At 32.2% G+C, this 26,432-nt stretch overlaps 1 protein-coding gene across 3 annotated transcripts in view; it reads right to left on the bottom strand.

Annotated features, from left to right (window-relative positions):
- Positions 1-26,432, bottom strand: part of LOC126746342 (DNA topoisomerase 2) — a 229,390-nt gene that overhangs the window by 166,714 nt on the left and 36,244 nt on the right. For all 3 annotated transcript variants that reach the window (XM_050454561.1, XM_050454562.1, XM_050454563.1), the window contains exons 6-8: positions 19,687-19,838; positions 15,738-16,241; positions 6,843-7,142 (exon numbers count right to left, since the gene is read on the bottom strand). In XM_050454561.1, the coding sequence (XP_050310518.1) occupies positions 6,843-7,142; positions 15,738-16,241; positions 19,687-19,838 (956 nt within the window). The remainder of the gene's footprint in view (positions 1-6,842; positions 7,143-15,737; positions 16,242-19,686; positions 19,839-26,432) is intronic.

Raw genomic sequence — 26,432 nt, 5'->3', positions numbered from 1 at the left:
TTATTTGATTTTGGCGCAAGGAATTGTTAACAATATTATTCCTGTCTCATGTATTTATACACTACAATATTTTCGTTATTATAAAAAGTAATGTTTTGTTTTGAATCAAGAATGTTCCTTATTTTGTGTAAATAGAAACTTTTTAATTTTTAGAACAAGACGAAAGGCAAACAAAAACTGTTATTGACCTACATGACCCCATTCAAATTATTGAAAATGAACCGGAAAATAATATAAGTGAAGAAGTAGAACAACAGATTACTGGTAAGATTTTTTTTTAAATATGGTGCCTACTTGATAAAAAGCTAAGCAATTTTGTACATTATTTTGGCCATAAGAGTTGTTTGTTCTGGTAAATAAATATTTTTGATTTTAGAATTCTTAGGAGAAGAAAGAATATATATGACTGATATTGACGCTGAAGTTAACCAACGGCGCATAACCGGAAAAAAATCAAGGAACTGTCGAGCTCAGTCACAGAATTGGAAAAGAAACATAAATATGGTTAAGAGAGAAAAAGGAGAGGCATACACTGACTATAAAAATAGACGTGTCCCAGAAAAATCGTCCGCAGTTGGAACACGACTTTGCACAGAAAAATGCAGACTAAAATGCAATAACAGCTTTGCAGACGCTGATCGCAATAGTTTATTTAAGCAATATTATTGTGGGAAGTATTAATTAAAAGACGAGAAATAAAATAATTAACGCCCTCCCTGTCCTAAAACTTCCTGGAATCGATCACCCGATCGACCGATCTATTGCCGCCGCCTGGAGGAAGAAAACCACCGGCAGCAGTGCGAGAATAATTACAGATAACGAAAGACGATTTTAAGTTAAGACGCTCGCATCAATTAAAGACGGTTATTTTAAGACGATTAACGACGTTTAGTTATAAACTATAGTAGGATAGTGTAAAACCTGTAAATAATGTGTAAATAAACTGTGTATATAAAGTTAGCCAGTGTTTTCCTGTCTTTGGAGCAAAACAATACCTATACTATTCATTACCTACCACTGATGAAAAAAAGTCTACCTCTTTGGTTGTCTCAAACCATTCGATGTTAAGCAACCATACTACTTGGTTACAAGATAAGACGAATTTGATGGAGCAATAAATGTTTTTTTCAACGAGACCAAGTTTGTTAAAATCCGTTCAGTCGTTTAGGAGTTACAGCTGTTTATTTAAAAAAACATTGAATTACCCCCCACCACTTTAATTTAATAGATACGTCACAAAATGTTTTAAATTGTTAAAAAAATTACTCGAGTAGAGCTGGGCTTTAAAAAGCATATATTTTTTCGTAACATTTACTGGGTAGATTTCAGTGAAAAATCACTTAAAAAGTTTAAGATGGCGGTTACGCCACCTGGCGACCATCTTGGAAATCTAAGAATATTTTCCACGGTATTCGTTTGGCCACTTTAGTTTTTTACCGCAAGTCTCTACGACGAATAGTTTCCAAAATACAGCACTTTGCATTCTTCTCTGGCCACCCTGTACATGACGTTAATGAGGGAAGCTAGAAAAAGAAATCCGTTTGTGTTAACTAGAATGGAAGATAAATTTATTGATCTAAAAGAATTGCCACGAAAGTTAAATTTGTTTGACAAAAAGAAAAGTAACAAGGGAGAAAAGATACTTTTCCGCAATTTAAGATGGATAAGAATTGATAAATTTGGAACAACGAAATACAGATATTCACTTGATGAGAAGGAAGAGTGGCAAGAAGTAAGTAGATATTATTAAACACAAATCGACCCGCACAACAGGCCAAAACGAAAATATGTTGGTTCCATTAAATAAATCAAGACCCATAGCAACCAAAAAATTTCATAACATTCAAGAGCAGCTTCCATTTATTCCGGAGAATTTACGGGGATTTTATATGAGCTTATATCGATCTGAAAGTGATTAATATTAAGTACCTACCTATTTTTGTATTTACTGACTACCATTTTTTGTATTTTTTTTCTATTAATAAAATGAGTTAATCCTTTCTTTATTGGTCATTATTTTGAATAATAAAATAAATGCTTGTGCATAAAGGTGCTAACTCAATTTTTTTGTAAAAAAAAATAAAAAACACATCTAAAACCAAAAAAAAATATACAAGCTAATCTATACTTTTAAAGTTACTTCTACTGTCTGCCTATTTACGCACACTGATTTTAATTTGATTTTAAACAAAAAAACCTCCGACAACATAACTTTAACCCTTAATATTTCAGAACTGTTAAAAAGTGACTTGACACCTTCATGCACTAATAGCTTCAATTGACAAACACTTTCAGTGAAATGCACCTGTTCCTATTTCTGATCATGTCAAAAAACAATTTACTAACCTAAAAAAACATGTTCCAATACAAATCTTAGCATTACCGTAATTAAAACACTTACAGGAATAATGTCTAATAATAAGTAATTTACAATGTTTAAATAACCCTGACTTGGCACCGCAGCACTCAAATTTAAAAAAGAAGGTGTCAAAACGTAGAGAATAAAAAGTTCTTTCAAATGATACCTCATTTAACTTAATCCCTACTGCCATTTAAGATTTTCGAGAGCGAGGTTCTTGGGGTAGGGGGTCGAAAAAGGTAAAGTGATTTCTACATAAAAATTGACGTGTCCTAGCAATTTTATAAAAACCTAACCCGACAACCTTCATCAAATTGACACCCTGTAGATTTCATTTGACTCACTGTTAAGAAAATGACCAAATGATCATTGAATTGTTTCTTATTGGAACTTGGAGACATAATATAATATGCATGTTATGAATAATTTACCCAATAAAGTTATACCTATTTCCAGTTCCATCGATTTAACTTGACCTAGAGATGGGATTTTTAGTTCATTTACGTGAACTAGTTCACTCGGTCTCGTTCATAATCCAGAATAGTTCATTGAACTAGTTCACTTCTTCACAGTAGTTCACGTTTACTTTTATAGTAGATTAACTAGAATGTACAATTTTAACCTTCTAAAAATTATTCGAATGAGGAAAACATGATAAAATACATAGTTTTCAGACTTTTAGACGTTTAATTCGTCAATTCAAACAAATTTAAGCAACTGAATAAATAAACCTAATACAATTAAAAAAAGGCAAATAAAACGGTTTTTATTTATCCAAAAAGTGAATGAAATTTTTACATAAACAACTTAAAAGGCTTTTTAAATTTTAAGACAAAAAAATAAAGTTTTTTCAAAACTTAATTATGAGTCATAGTTGTTTGAACAACTAAGTTGGTATTCAAACACATGAATAACTAACCTAAGTAATAACTAATATTAAAACTACTAAAGACTGCTGTTAAGAAATAAAATTTGGGAAACTTTTTTAGATTTCAGCTGTGCACGTTTTTCTTTTAAGACTTGTCCTGCTTCTGAAAAAATACGTTCGCACGGAACTGACGTTGCAGGAATAGATAGTCGACTTTTCATAAATCGATAAATCGTGGCATATATACATGGCGACGTTCATACCGCCACTTTAATGGGTCTTCGCCTAAATATCTGTCGAATTCGATAATAACGGCCGAAGTTGGATTTTTTCCGGTGCCAATTTTTCAACAGTTTCATCAAACATGGACCACATGGATGATTTTTTTTCTGATGGAGTTGTTGAAGGTGCTTCCTGATTTTCTATGGGTTGAAGTACATTTTTAGAGGAATAAATATGAGGCAATTTTTTTCGAAGATTTGCAACTGTGTTGGCATATTTTCTTTCATCTTTAAATCCAAATTTTTTAAACCGAGGATCTAAAACGGTTGACTCGGCTAATGTCTCCATGTCTTCAATATTTCCAAATCTTTTAAAAAAATGGTCGCGGAAAACGTGAAGTACCGCCCTAACTTTTGGCTCTATATCTTCCTGCGTGTAAAAGATTTGGATATGCTGATACATTGCATAAACAAGGACTAGATTTTTTGAAATAGTAACGTTTTTCTCAGCACTGATTTCTTCTGTGATTTCTTGAAAAATTCGCAATATGTCTGTCAACTTTTCTAACATAGCCCAATCTGTGGAGGAAACTATATTTTTTTCTGCGTTTACAAGGGCTAAAGTGGAAATCAGGGCATTTTTTATAGTAACCACCCTTTCTACCATATCTAGAGTGGAATTCCACCGGGTTACCACGTCTTGCTTTAATTTAAGTTCAGAAAGCCCCATTTGCTTCTGAATTTCTTTTAGCTTTGCTAACGCCGAAGAACTTTGTTTGAAAAACGTTACTATCGCCTTAATTTTATTTAAAAGGTCTGAAATTTCCTTCAAACCATTTTGGACTAGAAGGTTAATTGAATGAGCAAAACAACCTTTGGACTTCCACCCACCATTTCTCACAGCCGCCAGAATATTTGCTGCATTGTCACTAACAACGCAGACAATTTTATTATCTATTTGAAATTGTTCAAATTTTGATCTTAATAATTCTTTTAGGTTTTCAGCGGTATGCCTTTCATTATACTGGAAACAATCAACTAAATGTGATTTAAGAGTTAATAAGCCATTTCATTCTAATAAATAATGTGCTGTCAGTGCAGTAAAATTATCATTATTTATTGAAGTCCAGGAGTCTGTAGTTACACTTACATATTCGACGGAAAAAAGTTGTGCTTCAATCTTTTCTTTCATTTATTCATAACTTTTTGACATAAGACTCTCGCTTATTGTTTTTCGGCTAGGTACCTTGTATCCAGGAACAGCAAGTTCCATTAATTTGATAAATTCCGGATCTTCCACCATACTAAAAGGGTAGTATCTTTTGACAATCATCCTTAATAACTGAAAATCCAGTTCTTTGCTTTTAGAAAGAGGTATCGGCTTTGTACTTCGTAAGTATGTTGAAATATCAGATTGCAGTTGACTCACCTTAAATTTTTTACTCTGAGTATTGTAGATCTCGCTGGGTCCAGGGTCATAACGAACTTAAAATTAGTCCGGATTAAAAAGTATAGTTAATTTTTCTTAAAATCGTTTTAAAAACGAATTATTTTGAACGCAAGCAAATATTGAAATAACTAGAATTTGCGGTAAAAGACTTATATCTACGTACAAATGCGCATTTCTAACTAAATTAACAGCTACCTTTTTTACACACTAAAAGAAATAAATATCTATTTTTATTTTTCCAGTTATTTTGTTTTTACTTGACACATTATTATTTATTATTTTCAAACTTTAAAGTTAACATATTATACGCAGTTCCAGTTATATTAAATATAACTTACCGTTTTGTGTTTGTTCTTCTGTGATTTTAGACATAGTTAACTGAGATGAAGCTGAAGTATCAGTGTTCAAAACAAGTGGCGGTGGCTCAGATCTTGTAGCGGGTATAGTAGGGTGAATCTTTTTTTTTATATGTCTGGTCAAGTTTCCAACCGATCCCCCCCGATATTGATAAAATTTGCTTACAGTAGCAACACTTAGCCTTATTACTATTTTCAGGCACAACGTCAAAATGCGTCCATGCATCACGTCGTTTCTTAGACATTTTTCGATGTTATATAATGTAAAGTTATTATATACAATTATAAACTTTTCAGTTCACTGTACACTTCCACGGTCTTAACACACAAAAAAAGTCAAATATACTCTCACTAGTCACTGATAATAATTAAATATTAAACTGAAATCTATAAACTGGACAAAATTGAAAACATAACCTTTAAATCGATATTTATCCCCGATGGGAACCACCAAAACAAACCAAGCTAATAGCTGAAATGAACCGAATACGAAAGATCGACGCAAATGCAAAATGAGTCATTTGATTTTACGTTCAGTCGGTCTTGGTTCTGCTCCTATATCCTTGTCACATCGATCGCGATCGCCTATCTAGTTCGCAGTGAATGAGCCTTTAAGGTTGTTGCGAACTGGTTCATCTCGTTCACTACGGAGAGTAGTTCATTCGAACTAGTTCGTTCGTGAACTACACATCTCTAACTTGACCAATAAATATAAAGATTAATTAAAACAATGCATCCTTCACATCTATTTAGACTACCATTATTGTAAATTATAATATAACCCTGCATTCGAAAAAACAGATTCATCGAAAACATAGCATGTTTCTAAAAGAACAATAATATCAAATTTTAAATCCACTTGAATCAGAAGACATTTCAGATTGTCGATATGTCGACTTATGCTTCTAATATTAATTTGCAAGATATTAAAGCTCTTTTCTACAATAAAATTATTTAAGGCCTTAGGTTAAGTAATGTCGTATATCTTAATGTTTGGATTAAAACAAAACATAACAAAAATATAGTCTGAACTTGAAAAATTAAAATTAAGCACATATAAAGACAAAGCATAGTCTACTTTTTGAAATACTAAAATATTTCAAAAGCAACACTAATGCATAAAAAATTGGGTGAAATTTGCATTTTAAAACATGCTAACATTCAAGTATAAAGTATTAATTTAAAACTAAGAGATGTTAGTTGGGAATAGTTCGTGAAATAGATGTTCTATACTATTTTGACCTCCGGTTCGAACTTACCCCGACGCACTTTATGTTACAATCCTCAAAAAAATTAATTTTAATTGAAAATTACTTCCCACCCAGTTTAATTGCTCTTTGCAATTACACTCGTCCTGTAGCACAGACAGGATTGCCAGACAATATCTTAAACTCTTAAGTTATATTTTCGCAATTATTTTAAATAATAAAAATAGACAAGTGACAAAAAATCGATAGTAATTCGAAAAATATTTTAACCAAAACTTTCTTTGGATTATTAGGTTTGGATTTCTATGGACTATTATCAGATAGTGCTCCATATAATGATATTCTATCTCTATTAGCAGTAATCATAAAAAAATAAATACCTTTGTAGTATTTTATTTGATAGGTACGGTGATTGGGTGTGTCTTTTTTCCACTCTTCAAATTCAGGTAGAGAATAAAACGAGAGCTCTTCATTCTTCTTTTTTGCCTTCACAATTGGAGTAATAAACTCCTCCAGGAAGTTAAGCCTCAGCAATTCCGGCCAGTTGTAATGTATGAAGTTAATCAGCAAACCCTTGATATGGGAACCGTCTTGATCTTGATCAGTCATTATCATTACTTTGCCATACCGTAAACTTTTCATGTCCTCTTCCGTCAGATATTTTTTTTTATACTGAAGACCTAAATGAAAAAAAAATTGTATGTAAAAATATATTGTGGTTTACAGATTTTTTAAAAGTGGTTCTACTAAACATACTAAACTCCTAAACATTATTATCTTACCGAAAACGAGACTATTGCGAATTTTGAAAATGGTCACCATTGTTATTACAGCAATTCACACTAAAGGAAAATTCCTGATTATGGTTTATCATATGACGAAACGTCGGAGAATATGCAATATTGGCCATAAATGAATAAACGAATAATGTATTAAAAAGCCTACTTAAAATTCTTTAGAACCTTGTTTTTAAATATTACCATATATCAAGTTACTTCCACATTCTTTATGAATACGCTGTTCAACCTTAAAAATTTGTTTATTACTATGGACAAGAGTAGATGGAACTAATGTTTTTAAAAGAAAATAACAGCTCCCTCAGTACCTACCAATTTGCCATTTCCATTAGAGTTTTTAAGTTGATTGCACCTAACATTTGTTACAATTCCGCGTGGCATTAATTTATCTAAGGACTTAAAATCGCATAGACAGATACATGATCCAATGAGCAACCCTGCAAATTCCCGATCAACTGTGCCAATCATCATGTATGCTTAAATCACAATTAGTTATAATCTTCTCCCGAAGATGCTAACATCGTGACACGTGTTTAGTGTCAGAGTAAAAAAAAGAGCTTTGGTTAGTGGTAAAACTGTTTGGTGTTTTGAGTATCACCATTTGAGTCGATGCGGTTGTTTAGACTGAATAGGTTTATTTACAAACACATATTAATAAACCGAATAAAGACGAATTACCACGTTTCATGATGGTAATGACCCTATGAAGTCAGCCAAGTTGGTCACAAACTGGTTAAATGAACAAATGATTCCTTTTATAAAGGACTGACCTAAATCTGAATCTTATTGAAAACCTTTGAGAAATATTAGGACAAAAATTTCACAAATCGAAATCAATTGTTTGAGCCTTTGTTGGATTGACGAATATGGATTTTTCATCAATTGGCAGGCTTGCAGAATCAATGCTAAGCCTATGGAAGGAAGTTATCCAAATCAAAGTGTACTACGCCAAATACTAATTCTTTTCAAAAATAATATAATTTTAGTATTTTTTTAATAGGCTGTTATATTTTTGCTCAAATTATTCTTTTTGTACTTTAACTAAGTACTTCTTTATGTAACAAGCAAAAAAATCAGTATTTGTATTGAATGTATATACACTATTTGTTAAATAGTGTATATAAATACTAGTATTATTAATAAATTAATATAAGTTTATTTTTCAGCAACTAATAGGTGCTTTTTGAATATTTAAAAAAAGTAATAAATAAGGAAATTAAACAAAGATATTGAGATAAATAATGGTGGTAAAATGGTAATATATTTTATAGTTTACAAAATCTTAAAAGCACTTAATAAGCTTAAAACCAAGTTAATACAATAAGTTAAGATTTATTGGTGGGTCTCTCTAAAATGCTTTTAAATTTGGAAATTAAAGTTAATAAAAAAGAAAATTGCTATTAAGAAAAACGGAAATCCGCCAAGTTATATCTAATGAATTATTAATTCTCTATCACCTAACAACAATGCTAATATTCAGCATGTCTACAGTAATCGTATATCCTACATATACATGGTGATTCGTGAGTAAATGTGAATACTTCACTGATTTTTTTAAAATTATGTTTATATTTATCAAACACACATAAAGTGCCTATGCATATATTGTAAAAAAATAGAAGTGTGGCTTGCCTGCCACAACAACTGCTGGTTGCTATGTTTTGCCCTATTAATTAGCGATAGCAACATAAGTTATAATAAATAAGATCAAATTTTGTTACTGTCAAAGTCTGTTCATAACTTTTATTATCTTGAAAACATCTTGTCGAACTTGCATTGTCTTATTTATTTAATGTAACACGACGTTTCGGTTGGTAAGTATCTCCAACCGTTATCAAGTGTAAACTGACAGCAAACTACTACATACGTAGTAGAAAAAACTACTACGTAGTAGTTTTCTACTACGTAGTAGTTTTTTCTACTACGTATGTAGTAGTTTGCTGTCAGTTTACACTTGATAACGGTTGGAGATACTTACCAACCGAAACGTCGTGTTACATTAAATAAATAAGACAATGCAAGTTCGACAAGATGTTTTCACACGTAGTAGAAAAAACTACTACGTATGTAGTAGTTTGCTGTCAGTTTACACTTGATAACGGTTGGAGATACTTACCAACCGAAACGTCGTGTTACATTAAATAAATAAGACAATGCAAGTTCGACAAGATGTTTTCACTGTACCATTGTCTACCACCTTCAAAAACAGATTTTATTATCTTATCATTTAAGAACCATTAGATCTAAGTACATTATTATGCCTGCGAAATTCTCACATCGTGAATATGTATATGTACATATATGATATTCGTCTATGGATTCTGCAATGAGGTCTTAATTGAATTGGAGTACCAGTGTGGTTTTCCAGATAGAAGGGTGACAGAAGAGGTTTTTAACAAGTTTTCGCTACTGCTGAAGAATGATCCGGTTTCCAAGTTTGAAATTTATTTTTGAAAGAGAAGATCCTCTTCTCAGTGCCGTCGAAAATGATCCAAGCATAAGCACTAGAGTTATTAAGAGGAATTGTCTACTTGAAGAAATCTTCAAGTCAATTGTTTATACTCAATTAATTTTCAACGAGTTCTCAGTCAATTACAGGAGAAAAATATTTAGACTTTCTTGAAAATCACTTGGGAAATCTATTAGCAAATGGCTTCCTTAAAGTAAGAAAAATATTTATTTCCAGCATGATGAAGCACACTACAGTTAATATGTAAGAGATTTTTTAAAACCAAAATTTTCCAAACCAATGGATTGGTTGGGGTGGTCCATACAATTATTGGCCACCTAGATCGGCAGACCTTAATCCTTTAGATTATTGCTATTGCTTATGGTCTAAATCACTGGTATATTCCACTTAAATAAATACAAGGGAAGCATTACTGAATCGGATAACAAACGCAGCATAAACTGTAAGAAATTCGCCCGAATCTATTCACCACAGAGCTGACATGTGCTTAGAAGTAAATGGTTGAATTCTTGAAAATTATAAATTCTAGGTTATGTTTTGTTGAACATAATTTAAAAACAATCCAAAAAATCCAAATATCTCGAAAACGGTTGCTCATGTCAACTTTTAACAGGTATACCTTTTGACGTAAATATGACAAAAGAATTATTTAATTTACTCAAAAATATGATATAAGGTCGTACTAAAAAGTCGTGATCGTTCAAAACAGTAAAAAGACGTGTAGTAGCCGCCCCTACAAGTAAGAGCCATACTAAGATTCAATTCGTCATACCAAAAACCACCCGGATACCAATTTTTTCTCCAATATTTACCTCAACATCGATTTTCTTTAAAAAATATAAAAATGAAATAAAAACTTTAGAGCTCTGTGCTCCATATCCCGCCGTAAAATTACACATCGGTTGTTTTGTTAAATACAGTACACTGTATCCCACTGTATAAGATAAGATTGCTTATAATAGCTATTTTTACATAAAAGTCATTGGCGTATTTAAAATATAATTATATAGAGACCGCTTTTAGCTTTTTGTTGAAATCCCGACGTTCGCCTTCTTTGATAATAATTTTGAACGCTTAACGTACAGTAGTAGTAAGAGTTGAGTAATTGGCAAGGTCAAGGTAGATCGACGGTATGATCGAGGTAGAAAGACGACGATGATCAGTAGCGCGATACGCGAATATATTATGTTTTTAGGGGCAAGTTAAGACGGGAGAAGTGCCTAAGGGATTACTTTCTCTATTAAATTAAAAGACAGGAATAAAAGATAAGAGCCGTGTATCGTTTGTTCCAAAAGACGCAAGACGCCATTGCCCAATGTTTTTTTTTATTAAAAGACATACCAAAAGCCAACTAAAGTCGTAATTTTTCTCATATGTTATTGAAAGAAGTTAAAATGTTAAATTAAAGAAGTTTATACCGTAGTGCAATACTTACCGGAAATTCTTACCTGTGAACCAGTGTTTTGTTTTTTTAACTATTCCATTGACAATAAACTTAGTTTTAAGTAAAGGATTCAGTGCTTTTTTTTTATTGAAACCCCTAGACAACAAGAAAAAACCTACACTTATGTATAAGGCAAAATGGACGATTTTGACAATTTTATTAGATTTATGTTTTTTTTGTGGTTTTTGTAATTTATTTTCTAATTTTATTCTTGTAATTACAGTTTTTAATGTTAAATCTGTACCGGTATATTTTTTTGTTTTCAGCCTTTTTAAGGTCATGTTAAAGAGTGATATTTTGAGTTTATTTTTAAATTATAATTAAATTAATAAGTTTAAATCACATGGTGTTTAAAAAAAGGAATAAGTAATGAGTAAAGGCATGTGTGAAAGCATGCATGGCGTATTACTAAAAAAACAAACATAAATATGGATTTTTTTTTCATGATTTTTGAAACTAAAATTTATTAAAGATTAGTTTGTGATACATCAATGTATTCAGAAAAAAATGCAAAAAATTGACGTTAAAATATACAGGGCGTTCCATTTAAAAAATACAAAGTTTGTGCTTAATCTTAAAAACAGTGGTCTACAAACTTATTTTAAATACGACACTGCCCAAGCAGGACTTAAAGTCTACTACGAAACAAAATTATTTTATATTAGTTATATTAAAAGCGTATTGAACAATAAAATATTACTTAACGGCTTTAATTAAAATAATTCTGTCTTATAAATAACCTTATTTTATAACAAAGTTATAAATATAAATGACTTTGTTACAGTTTAATAAAATATTTTTATAATGAAATAAGTAATTTGCTATAAAGCCTTTATAAAACAATCTTATATAAATATATTGTGTTAAGTTGCATTTGTTATTTAGTTGCTTTATAATTGTTTTAAAACATAGCTATAAAACAGATATAAAATCATTTTATAAAGATTTTGTAGTAAGTTATATTAGGTGAACGAAGAATTTATTATAAAACAAATTACTTTCAGTGACTTTATAGTTGTAAGCGTTATGTTTATAAAAATATTTTATTACACTCTCTAAAATCTTATTCATACAGTATTTATAAAAGTTTTAAAAAATAAATGTGTTTTTGTCCACAAAATTCTTGTTTAGGAAGATTATATAACTTTTTGAAGACTACGCTTTAAATTAATTTATGATATCTACTAGAATAAAATCTTTTTAAAATAAATTTTTTTATTTTTTCTTGCCAATACTTATTTATATAATCTTTTTTTTTTTTGAAAATGTCTAGAATTTCTTTTTGACAAACATTAAAAATCCGGAAATTTTAAAAGGAAAGTAAAGCATCAACCTGAAACATTGGAAATTGGTCAGAATGCTGACATATCATATATCGATTATGATGAAGTGGAAGCTATAAATAATACTAATAAGGTTAATGAACTTACTGACATTTCTAAAAACATAGAGACCAGTGGTGAGCTAAGGTTGAGGGCAATAAACTATAAGTTAAGATTTTTAGTAAAAGAATTCCAAATATTATTTGGAATCCTTCAAATCTCTTAGAACAACAAAAATCATCCTCAAATTCAAACCTTTCCTCTTGAATATTAGACCTATAAAAGCGCCATATCACTTTTATCACAGATAAAATAATTATGTTATATTAGTGCTTCTTATAAAATTAAATAGATTTTATATTAAGGAAGAAAGGCCGAAATGCATCACTCCTGAAATTAGAGAATTAGCATTTTATTTGTGGAGAAAGGACTTCCCCTTCTAACTTTTCAATATTAAATAGATTTATCTAATGACGCCATTTTTTAATGACATTTATTTAGATTTATTTCCGCCACGTTGGTTTTTACGAATTAAATTAAATGCATATGCAATTTTAAATAAAACAAACTTGAATTACGATTGAGTTTGTGATATTTCTAATTTATTTATTTATGTACAAAATATAAATCTAAAGCAAAATTGAGCGAAAAAAAGGCAATTTTTTTAATCCTAACTTTAGGAAATTCCTTTTACTTATCCAAAATCTTTAATATTCCGAAGGGGCATCAAAAATGAGATGCAAATATGCACTTATAATAGCAGTAAAATTCGATGCGCAAGAAAATATTCGCCCAGAGAACATTAAAATATTTTCTTATATAACAATCATTACAGGTATGATCAGCTAAGTCGCCATGATAGGCGTGGTGTTGTTTTCAATTTCGCCATTTATCTTTTCTTTTTACAAAAGGTATGGAGCTTATAAACTTGTTAATTTTATTAATCTCTACGAGTGGGATAAAATAATCTCAGCCGAAAACAAATTGTGTTGATTAAAATATTTATATTTTATAATTGTATTTAAATAGTCTTATAAGTTAGTAATAAAACAATAAATAAATGCTTCATTATGAACTAGAATCGATTTTATAATCCTATATAAAACTATTAAATGAGTTTAACGAAATAAAAATATTTTATTAGCGTGGGCCCTTTTTGAGTTTATACACGATTTATAAATGCGTATAAGAGCAAGTTTAACGATAATAGTCTTTTTATAATATTATTAGTGTGCTACATGATCATTTCAAGCACATTTGTGCTGCTTGGGTGACTTTTCTGTAAAAATATCTATTATACGCAGTTTCATTTTTTTTAAATCTAATAGGGCCTGAGAAATCATAAAATATCTAAAAGTGAACATTTTCGTTTTCGCCCTGTTCAGGAAAAAAAAATTAATGGATTTCTGTTTAAGGCTTTAAAAGTTTTACAAGAAAGTGATATAAGGTCGCAAAAACCACAAAGCTACACTGGTGGCCAAAAGTAGATTGACAACTACTTATTTTTCAAATTTGTTTATATTACGGTTTAGGAAATGATAAATTAGGTGGGACAGTACCTGATTAAAAAACAACGGAGCCTATTTGTAATGTTTAATTATATTTAAACTATTTATTCGTAATACCCAATTTTATTAAAAAACTAAACAATTTTCAAGTGGCCAAAATTAAATTGACAAATTCAAAGCTTACTAAAATAAAAATAAGTATAGAAAATTTAAAGGGTTTTATACAATAATGCGTTGCATAGCCTCTATTTCTTCTCACTTCCACCAACCTTTTGGGCCTAATTTAATTGTCAATATAGGACGTGTCAATGCATGCCTTCAAAGCTTCAAAAAGGTCTTGTTTATTTTTGATTTTTTTACATCGGATGTGACGATCAATGTAATCCCAAATGTTCTCGATCGGATTTAGGTCCGGTGACTGTGACGGCCATTTGATAACATTAATTTTTTCTTGGGTCAACCATTGCTTAACGACCTTGGATGCGTGTTTCGGATCGTTATCATGTTGAAAGTAGTGGTTGAGTGGCATAACTTCATCAGCGTAAGGTACCATAACATCCTGCAGTATGTCTTTATACATGAAACGATCCATCCTGCCTTCTATCAAGTGTAGTGGACCCATCCCATACCCCGAAAAACACCCCCACACCATCACGGAACCACCTCCATGCTTGACTGTGGACACCGTATATTTGGGATCGTACCTTTGGTTCACAGGACGCCTAACATATCTTTTGCCATCCGAATTAATCAAATTGAACTTTGATTCATCACTAAAAATAACCTTTTTCCATTCGGAGACTGTCCAGTGACTATGTTCTCGAGCAAAGCTCAATCGCGCCCGTACGTTTTTCAAACTTAGCAGTGGTTTCTTTGCAGGGCGTCTTGTTTTAAAATCACTATATTGAAGTCTCCTTCTAATGGTACAACAACTAACTGCCCCCACACCTGCTTCTTCCAAATGCAGCTTGATTTCTTTTGAAGTTGCGAATGGGTCAAGTTTTGCTTTTTTCAAAATTAATTTGTTAACACGACTAGTGGTCTTCTTTGGTCGGCCAGTTTTTTTTAGAGGAACAACACTTCCACGGAGATTAAAATTTTTTATTTTTTGACTTACTGTTGCCCTCAAAAAGAAAATTTTCGAGCAATATCCGCCTGTTTAATTGTTTAACCCCTTTCCGGTAATCGTCGATTATTCGCATCTTAATATCGATCGATAAAGTTATACCACGTGGCATTGTGAATATTTTTCAAAACTAATAGTAAGGAAAGTCAAATCAACAGAAACCAACGCATAAAACTCAGAGACTGAATAAATATGTTGTTTGCCAATCCAATTTTGGCCACCTAGCAGTCAAACAAAATTATTGGAATTTGATAAAAAAAATATTGAGAAAAAGTGCACGCAATAAAAATCTATGGAATTTGTTTCTTCAAACTATGTTGTTTACGTTCCTGAACACTAATAAGCTCAACCGGTTTTTCCTTTGCTTCAGATAAAATTTATCCATAAAAATGGAATTTGTCAATCTACTTTTGGCCACCAGTGTATATCTTAAAAAATGGCAGAGATACCCTGCAATTTTATCCATCAATGTGACACAGTGTACAAGGCATTCCAGTTAACAAGAAAAACGACATATTTGTTGATTTTCCCCGTATTTTTCAGAAAATTCAAGATGGCCAATCACTTAAACTAAAAAACTACTTAAACTTACTTCTGGCGATACTTACCGATAATCTTAACTAAATTGTTGATTTCTGCATTCTCTAAAATTTGTTTATGCGTGGCTTCTCGAACATTTAGCAGTTTACCCCTCAGAGGAAAAACACCATAATAGTCTCTCCCAATCACTCCAAGACCAGAGACAGCCAAAGATTTGGCTGAATCTCCTTCGGTCAATATCAATGTACACTTAAGCGCGTTTTTGGTACCCGCCTCATTCGCGTCTTCCAATTTCGGCACGCCTTTTAGTTTGCTAGTCTTTTTTCCTTTATTGACTTTCACCAGTTCGTTGTCTGCTTTAAATTTGGCCCATGTTAACACGGTTTCCACTAAGCCACTCTTCTGAACGGCATTAATGAATTTGTCGCTCAGATTACATTTCGACCCGAAACTCTTCATTTGAAGGGTCATATTTTCTTTGGTCTGCGAATCGAATGTTGGATTGACGATGAGGCAGTTTATAAACACCCACATATGATTTTTTACTTGGAATGGCTTGATGTTAGTTCCACCTAAAAAAAAATATTATAATCACTCTTCAATATAAAAAATATTCAAACTTAATATTTGGGAATATTTGTCTGCTTAAGATTTCTCAAGATCATAAAATAGAATTGATATAACGCGTAGTAACTACCATTTTTAATTACTTTTGAGTTATTAGTATGTAATGATTTTTAATGTGAAAAAACCACCCATAATTCTCACAGACTTAATTTAAATCTAAATTATATTCAACAAGGTGACAAGTATTTCGCCGTTTGACTTGGTTTCGACTATATCTGAATTTGACTTGAATTATAATGTCTTAGATTATGATAAGAAAATAGCACAAAAATTTTTACAAAGTTTTCTAATCTGTTTGGGTTGGGGTAATTCAGTGCTAACAAAATATTTTTAGATTACTTCTAATTTATACAGTGCGACTCTTAATTATATAAAGGGGTTTATTTAGGCCCCTTTATATAATTAAGAGCTTGAGAGAGATGAATATGTTGTATGTATGATTTATGAATGTGTCTTGCGTTGTTACAAATGTTGGAAATACGGGCACAAAGCTATACACTGCTGACAGCAAAATGTTATGTCCATCGTGCAATGAGAATCATAAAAGTAAGTCAACTGTAAATAATAAAATAAAGAATGCACTAACTATAAATATGCTCATGAGATTTTGAAGGTCCCAGGCATAGAGTTTGGGCACAATGTTTTTGATAGAGACTGCGTGTGTTATCAAAGCGCACAGAAAAAAGCTAAGTCTAAGACCCAGTACATATAGCCACGAAAGAACCCACCCAAAGCTTCTTTGTCAACAGATATTGTGTACATTCTACATATAAACATCCAATCACATCTCACATTTTAGAGGTGAAACAATTGTTGCAGAGTCGAAACCCGTTGATTGTTTGTGTAAGTGAAACCCATATTACCCTAGAAATTGATGATAAAGAGGTATCTGTACCTGGTTATCATGTAGTGGCATAAAAAATGGCCTAAACTTTACAATGAGGCAGTTGATTACAGCTATTGGGTACTGTTTATAAGATTGCATATAAAAAGGGAAACGCTTATGGTGGGAGCCATATACAGATCCCCTAATGGAAACTGTAAAGAGTTTTTAAATTACCTAGACATAAAACTTAATGATGACATTTTTCATAATTGTCGTGATTTTGGGAGATCTGAATATAGACCTCATAAAAAACAACAGTGACGCAAAAAACTTAATAAAAATTATAAAAGCAGCTGGACTTACACAATTTGTAAAAAAAAAACAAGAATTACTAATAAGTTGTCCAAACTAATTGATCACATCATTACTAATGATTTTAATGACAGCAAAGTTCCAAGAGCTTTTCCATTATTAAGTGACCATGAAATAATTGGTATGAAATTAGAATTAGTGAACATCCCTGTTAAAAATTAATTTATCTATAAGAGAGGTTTGACTGGTGATGCCATCTCTAGCATAATAGAAGAATTAATAGGAGCAAACTGGAATTACACCTCTACTGATATAAACACCATATACTTGGATTTTATAAATATTATTCAAAAGGCAGTAAATAAAATAGCTCCCGTACAGAAGCATAACATCTCAACAAAATATCCATGGATTACAAGAGCAGTCACACAGGCACAAAGTAATAGAGACAGAGCATATACAAAATTTATATTGACAAGAAATGATGAAGATTGGAGAGAATACAAAACTCAGCGTAATGGAGTTACTCCATTATTACGCACTGAAAAAACAAAATACTATGATCAAAACATTGACAGGTGTAAAGGTGATGAAAAAAAGACGTGGAGAACACTAAGAGAAGATAGTGGGAAATAACAGTGGACAAATAGATTTCACTGATATAGACTGCGAAAAGTATGATGGACCAATGGCAGAAAATTTTAATAATGTTTACGCCGATAGCATAGGTGAAATTTCAAATAGTATAGACAAAATTGGTTGGAGTGCTAACATAGAAAAAAATGTGTTCAAAGCTTTGCTAATTTTAAACCTATTAGTTTCTCGGAACAAAAAACTGTGTATGATTTTAAGAATACTAGTGATGAATCGCTAAATATCAAATTAGTAAAGAACCTCTTTTGTGTAATAGGCTATCCTCTTCTTTATTGTAAATACTTCTTTAAAAACAGGAAAGTTACCATTTGATTTAAAAACCAGTGTTATAGTTCCCATACCGAAGGTTTCCAAACCTAAGACTCAAGCCGAGTTTAGGCCAATTAATTTACTACCTGTTGTTGATACAATTCTTGAAACTATTGTATGTCAACTAAAAGACTATTTTGAGAGTAATCATTCGTAGGAGTAAACATTCTTGTGAATCGGCTCTACAATATGTGTGTGTAACGTGGCGTAAGGAGATAAATGAGGATAAAGTGGTACTTAGCGTGTTTGTCGACGATGTTGCAGCGTGCCTTTAAAACAATTGATCAATATGCAATTTTCGTTCAGATTAGATTTCTGAAACAAAACTCCAAATTTCTTTTACAAACAAAGTTACAATCATTCAAATAACTGAATACTTAAGCTGATAATACACATCCAGCATGTTTGAAGGAGGCAGTGGTTATCCCTCTTTATAAGGGTGGAAATGTGAGTGAGCCTTGTAATTTCCGTCCAATTTCTATATTATCTACCCTCTCCAAGATAGTTGAAAAACTTGCAAAAATCAGAATTTTATCTTTTTTGCAACATAATTGCATTTTATCTGCAAATCAGTTTGGATTTCAAACGGGAAAAGGGACTCATGACGCTGTTTTCGGCTTTTTGGAGAGTGTCTATGTGTCCTTAAATTCTGGAGAGTCCGCGGCGGCAGTGTTTTGCGATTTATCCAAGGCATTTGATTGTGTAGATCATGGAATACTGCTGTCTAAGCTCAATAATTATGGCTTTAGAGGTGTGGCATTGCAATGGCTGGAATCCTATCTGTCTAATCGTACCCAAAGAGTTACAGTATCTGGATGTTTATCCGATTCCAGATCCCTTAAAACTGGAGTACCTCAGGGTTCAGTGTTAGGACCACTATTATTTTTGCTCTATCTAAATGATTTGGGTTCATTAAAACTGCAGGGCAAAGTGGTTCAGTTTGCTGATGATACCACCATTTTATGGAATCATAGAGATTCTGATAATGTTAGAGCTCAGGTTTTTAAGGATCTTAAGATTTTATCGGAGTGGTGTGCTGCAAACAGAACAAAATGATTAACTCTTTCTTATTTCTACACTAGCGGAAAGAGATTTTTTGGGACCTATCCACAGAACAATGTGCTTTGTCAAACTAAATCCATAGTTATTTTATTTAAAGTACCTAATCTCTAGTTATTAAAACATATTATGGTACGAATAGAGAGCATATTATACAAAAGCTGTGGAGTTTAAGTAGGTGATGCATTTCTTTTGTCAAACAGTGTATATTAATTATCTCGAGTTCTTACCTTTATTTTTCTTTTTAATAACCTCCAAAACTTGCTTGACGATCAAATCAGTAACATAGTCCACATGGCGACCACCTTTGGTCGTAGCAATGCTATTGACAAATGACATCTGCTGGAAACCGCGGTCAGACATGGTGACCGCCACTTCCCACCTAAACGTAAATAATATTACCATTAAAAACCCATTAAACAAAACATTCAAAAACTAAAGTATCAATATGAACTAAAAGTAAAAACTATGTAAAGACCTAATATCCGTGTCTAACTGGTCTACGCTTGGAGAGCCTGACTTTCCGACTGCCAAGAGAAATTAAGTTTTTATTATCTTTAAATATCTTTTCTCAGAAAAGATATTTTACTTTATTTATAAGCAATAAAAAAAATTTTTCTGTATTGCTTTAATTTGCGCAGTGTAGTTTTATATGTCGTAGTGGCTGCTAAACGTCAAGCCTTGTCAAACTTAGGTGGAATCGCGAATAATGTCGAATGTATTCTCGGGGAAGTACCGAAAGTCATGAAAGTGCCGCTTGCGCACACGGGACTGAGGCAGTCACGATTTGGCATTACCGTCGGGATCACCGCGTTTAGCGATGAGCCAATCTTTTTATCTCTGTATTTTTACAACTGTATTTTTGTTTGCTTGTGCTTCTTCTCTAGTTTTGTCAACAAGTTTACCTTTATTTAGTAATTGATTGTTTTATTTAGTTATCTTTAATTTAAGTATGTTCAAAAAGTTTTGTCTTCTTGTGTTTAATTTTGTTCATTGTTTTGTCAATTTTTGAAATTGTATTTGTGTTTTGTTTTTTTAGCTTGTAGGATGCTTGTACACAAGATTATTCTTACGTAATATAGCACATTTTCTTTCTTTCTTTCTATTCGAAATAATTATTATTCGTGGACAGTTAGTATGTGACTCCATAGTAGATACTTAGTTAATAAAGTTTTGTGCAAAGACATTGTGTTTCGATTATGGCTGACAAACCCTCAGAGAGTCATCCGACATATATATAAGGCCCATTTTGTGTATTTTCCTACTTTTAAGGTTATATATAGGGTAGAGATGTGTCGACCCAGCTATTTTTGAATAGCAGTTACTTTTGCTACTGCTACACAAAAATAGCAGTTAATTAAAACTGCTATTTAAATAGCAGTTGCTACAGTGTTACTTTATAGGTAGCGAGTAGCGTTGAAGACAATGACAAACAACTTTATAAAGAATATTTGCTTTTTTTTTAATTTATTAGCTAAATTTTAAATTTTCATTTTGAAAATTTTTGTCATTCGGTGTTTTTTTGTTTTAAGCAATATTTTGTTGAAACTTTTAGTGTAGGTGCTCGTTGTCTTCACTTTTTGTTTAATGAATTACAATAACTCAAACCTCAAACTCTCAAATGTTAATTATCGAAATAAGAAATTTCACCGCAAATAAAACAACAAAATTGTTAGAACAGCATAGATGGCAGGTGGTAGTGATCCCTAGAAGTCCTGAAACTTTTCAATCCTTCAAGGAGAGGTAGTATGAAACAAAATACTGTGATTGGTAGCAGGCGCGAACGCCTGGGATTTACAGACAGGGCTTTATTCTCGATTTGTTATTGTTTTTCTGTCTCTATATTAAACGATTGGCGGGCGCCTGGGATTCACCGTCGATAAACCAATGGGAATGCGGGTTATTTGCCTTTTTTGGTGGGCGATTGGTCACATCCAGTCCTATGTGTTAGTTATTGTGGAAAAAGTAGCATATATAACGTAGTATCATAGTAGGATAAAAGACAATAGAAAGGTGTGAAATATTTCAAAATATTAATTCAAAGTTAGTGTGCTGTGTTTGCTTGTTCGAAGATTAGAATTTAAAAAGGTATATTGCATTGAATTGTTTTGAAGTTGTTATTTATTTGTATATTTATTTAGGTTCTTTTATTCAACTAACAACATGAATAAGAAATCAGATATTTGGAACTTCTTCTCAGTCTCAGATGAAGATAAAAGCAAAGCCAAGTGTAATATATGTAAGTCAGTTTTTTCATATAAAACGTCTGTAACGAACCTTAAAATACATCTTAGCAGAAAACATCCTTCTGTAAGACTGCATCAATTTGAACGTGTTCAGAACACTAGAAAAGGTGGAACTTCTACTGTTAGTGAACCCTGTAGTTCTAATACAAGTGTGATGCCATCGACCTCGCCATCGACTTCTAAAGGAAGTTCATCAAATATAATTCCCTCGGCTCGATCTGAAGCTAAAAAGATGCAGCAACAGTTGATGCCTGAATATACTCATAAGAGTATTACAATGTCCCAACAAAAAAAATTGGACGAGCTTCTATTGAATCTTGTTATAAAAGGTTTTCAGCCATTTTCCGTGGTTGAAGACTCCGGTTTTAAAGCTTTTATTTCAGCTCTAAACCCTAGGTATAAATTGCCTGCGTACTAGAAAAACTTTAAGTAATGCTCTTCTTCCAGGAGGATTTGAAGAAGTGCAGAACAAAGTTTCGGATGTTTTAAGAGAAGTCACATCTATGACAATTACAACAGACTGCTGGACATCTCGAAATACAGATAGTGTAATGGCAGTTACAGGACATTTCATAGATCCTGAATTTAATGTCAAATCTGTTCTTTTGGATTGCGTTGGGTATGAGGGAGGGCACAGCAGTAGGAATTTAGCAGATAATCTTTTAAATGTTGTTTCTTCTTGGAATATACCTGAAAAGTCCATCTTGCTGTGTATTTCAGATAACGCTGCAAATATAAAGAAAGCGATTACTGTGGACTTAAAATGGAGGCATTTTGGTTGCTATGCGCATACCTTAAATTTAATAGTAGCCGATGCTCTAAAGTTATATCAGGAAAGGACCTTAAGCAAAATTAGTAAAATTGTGACACATTTTAAGCAAAGTGCGAACGCCAAACATAAATTCGATAATGTTCAACGACAACATGGCAAAGAACCAAAAAAGCTCAAAAAGGACGTAGCAACAAGATGGAACTCCACATATCTAATGCTAGAAAGATTTGTGGAGCCAGAAGAAGCAATACGAACAACTCTAGCATTAATGGATTCAGTTTCTCTGCCAGTCATTCCCACAGAGGAGTGGACATTTATGAAGGAATTAGTAATTATATTAAAACCATTTTTTGATGTAACTGAGTTAATGTCTGGGGAAAAATACGTCACATTATCTTTAGTTATAATCATGACAAATGGGTTGAAAAATGTTTGTATTGAGATGTTGAATAGCGATCAGTTTACTACCGAAGTTAGCCAAAATTTTATAAAAAATCTTATACAAAATATAACATCGCGGCTTGGAGATTTAGAGTCCAGTAAGACCCTAATTGTGTCAACATTTCTGGATCCAAGGTTTAAGAATATTGGTTTTAGTAATCCTGTCGTTTCAGATAAGGCGAAGGAATATGTAACTGGTTTAGTAGCTCAAAATATAAGAGCAAGGTGCGAAACGACTGGAGAAGCAGGTTTAGAGGTTGGTGCCGGTAATGCGACGTCAGAAAAGCCACTATTTGACCTTTGGAAGCAGTTTAATAAGTCGGTGTCATCTCATCCTAAAGTCAATCAAAGTCCGCAGGCACGTGCTATAGTTGAAGTAAACCGTTACTTGGAGGAAGAAATTATCCCAAGGAACGAGGATCCTTTGAAGTGGTGGGCTAACAATGGTGCGGTTTTTCCAAATTTAAGCCATGTCGTCCGATGCAAGTTTGGAACAGTTTCAACTTCAGTTGCATGTGAACGCATGTTTTCAAAGACTGGTCTTATTATTTCGGAGCGGAGAAGTCGCATTAAGTTAGAGAAAGTAAAAAAAAATATGTTTTTAAATGTTAATCAAAAGTTACTTTGAGTTTTTATTACGTTTATTATTTCAGACTTTTTTAGATTTTTTTTCTATTTTTCACTTCTTTTAACGCTTTTCCCTGACTGTTATACTTACTATATGTTACAGTTTTATATACTCTTGTTCAATAGCTAAGTTTCAAGTTTTTCTTTAATAAATATTTATAAATTAATAATAAACAAGTTATTTCTATTCCATAGAATATATGATTTTTTCGAAACAGCTTTTTATTAAGAATGTAATTTTGTTTTTTAAAATTATTTTTTTTTCCAATTAGTAGTTTTATTTAATATTAAATTTAATGGATGACAATAAAAATATTACACGGAAACAAAATATTAAAATATTTCCGTATTTCCAGTCACGCCATAACCCATCTCTATCCGCTACTTTCATAATCATAATACATTTTCAATGTTCTCCGTTTCCCGTTTGTGTTACACTCATCGAATCGCACTTCGCGTCGCAGTCGGCCAGTCGTGCCGTGCTATTGCTATTCCATTTCCCAGCTATCGTGACACTCGCGTCAATAGCCGTTCCGTATGCAATTTTAGTTGCTACAAAAATAGCAGGCTGCTATTTAGCAACCCATCTTTAATATAGGGTGTCCCGAAAATCAACGATAAGCCGAAAACAGGCAATAGACCAGGTGCTCAGGATTCAAAAAAAAAATATTTAAAAAAATCTATCTTAAGTACTATTAAAAATAAAAGCATTCATAAAAAACCGAAAAAAATTGGCACCACCTGTTTTAGTACTGTGGTTACAAACTTTTAAATTTCGTAACAATTTTTTTAATGTAACCCTGAATAAAATACAACACTAAATTCAATTGTTCACATTTTTAAGAAATTATCAGATTTTTGCTCAATTTGTGTTGAAAATTGTGTCTTTTGACCATCATTTTTCAACTTTAACTAACTGTCCTGGGAAAAAACCTTACTTCACTGTTTGGCAAGTGATTTCAAAAATTGGCGTAGTCAATTTTTGAAATCACTTGCTAGATCTAATCTAGATTTCAAAATGGTAAGATACTTGCTAGATTATTGGTTTAATAGGGGTGTATTTTAATTAAGTACATAGTCAAATGTATGTCTTACTCTAAGCTAAGTTAATAATTATACAGTCAAAATTAAATAAAACTTTACTTAAATCGCAACTAATGTTTAAAATGGTCTACTTCCATTCCTGATACGACATTTTAAATTGGATTAGTGTACTCTTTTCTTAATTTTAATTTCTCACTTTTTATTAATTATTGTTCCCCGTAACTCCTGTTCAGAAATACCCTGTAGGGATTTCTGAACAGGAGTTAGTTAAGTAAGGCAGGTAGTGACGCATCTTAGGTCATTAATTAAGACCTTTGCTACTGTAGTACTTTGCTATCCTCTGTGTACTACGCATCTTTCTGTATTCGTGTTTCGTTTTAATTTGGTTTAATTTATTGGACTTGATTTGGATTGTGACTCTTTTCTGGACTGTCGATAACCGAGTGATTGTTTAGTTAGTAAACGAAACCATGCCAGATCGTTATACTGCGCGCGAATATGCTAACATGCATCTCTTCTATATAGAATGTCTATGCAAAGCTAATGCTGCCGTTAGACTGTATCGTCAAAGGTACCCAGCGTTAATAAAGAGCATTATCCAGATTACAGAGTATTTCTAAATCTCCATGGATTACTTTTAGAGGGCCGATTCCCAAATCAAATGGGTGGACCGCGCTTGCCCTACGAGGCCGAAGTCTTACAAGAAGTTGCACGTGATCCGAGTACCTCAGTACGTGGAATAGAAACAAGGACAGAAGTATCTAAAAGTTCGGCACCTTGAATATTGAAAAACGAACAGTTACATCCGTACCACGTACAATAAATACAAAGTTTATTACCTCGAGACTACCTGGCAAGACTTGAATTTTGTCAAACAATGTTCCAAAGACATAGAGAAGATCCGCGATTCTTGGAAAGAATTCTATGGTATATGGAAAATCCACATTTACACCGAGAGGACCGGTCACAATATCAGTTTAAAGTAAATATGTAGACAGGAATACTTAATGGTAGAGCTATTGGATCATTCGAGTTGCCGGAAAATTTTAATGCTGAAGTTTACCTAGATTTTTTGGAAAATCATTTACCAGACTTACTAGAAGATGTGCCACCTAATATTTACCTAAACATGTCGTTTCAACAAGACGGCTGCCCAGCCCACTATGGTCGTCCAGTAAGGGAATTTCTCGATAGAGAATACCCGAACAGGTGGATAGGGTGGGATGGAACAATGGCGTGGCCGCCACGTTCAGCCGATTTAAATCTTTTGGATTTCTTTTATTGGACAGAAATAAAAGACAAAGTCTACAACAATCCTATACTAGAATACATAGCTAAACTGCACCGAAAAATCCAGGCAGCCGCTGAACAGATCAACTAGCAAGTATGTTACCATTTTGAAATCTAGATTAGATACGCCTTTAATAGAACTTTTGAAATGATGGTTAAAAGACAATTTTCAACGCAAGTTGAAAAAAAGAAAGAAAATGTGATCTATTACGTAAGAATAATCTTGTGTACAAGCAGCCTACAAGCTAAAAAAACAAAACAAAACAAAAATTTCAAAAATTGACAAAACAATGAACAAAATTAAACACAAGAGACAAAACTCTTTGAACATACTTGAATTAAAGATAACTAAATAAAACAATCAATTACTAAATAAAGGTAAACTTGCTGACAAAACTAGAGAAGAAAAAGGAAAAGGAAAAAACTTTCGAACATGTCCAAGGTTAAAACATATCATTAAAAAAGTCATCCAGGTTATAATATGCCTTAGCCAATAAAAGTGCTTTTAATTCTCTTTTAAATTTCTTAACATCCGATATATGTCTAACACATAGAG

This window comes from Anthonomus grandis, chromosome 17, assembly GCF_022605725.1.
Source record: "Anthonomus grandis grandis chromosome 17, icAntGran1.3, whole genome shotgun sequence".
Lineage (NCBI taxonomy): Eukaryota > Metazoa > Arthropoda > Insecta > Coleoptera > Curculionidae > Anthonomus > Anthonomus grandis.
The sequence above is the reverse complement of the archived record's forward strand: the minus strand, read 5'-3'. Positions and strand labels throughout refer to the sequence as shown.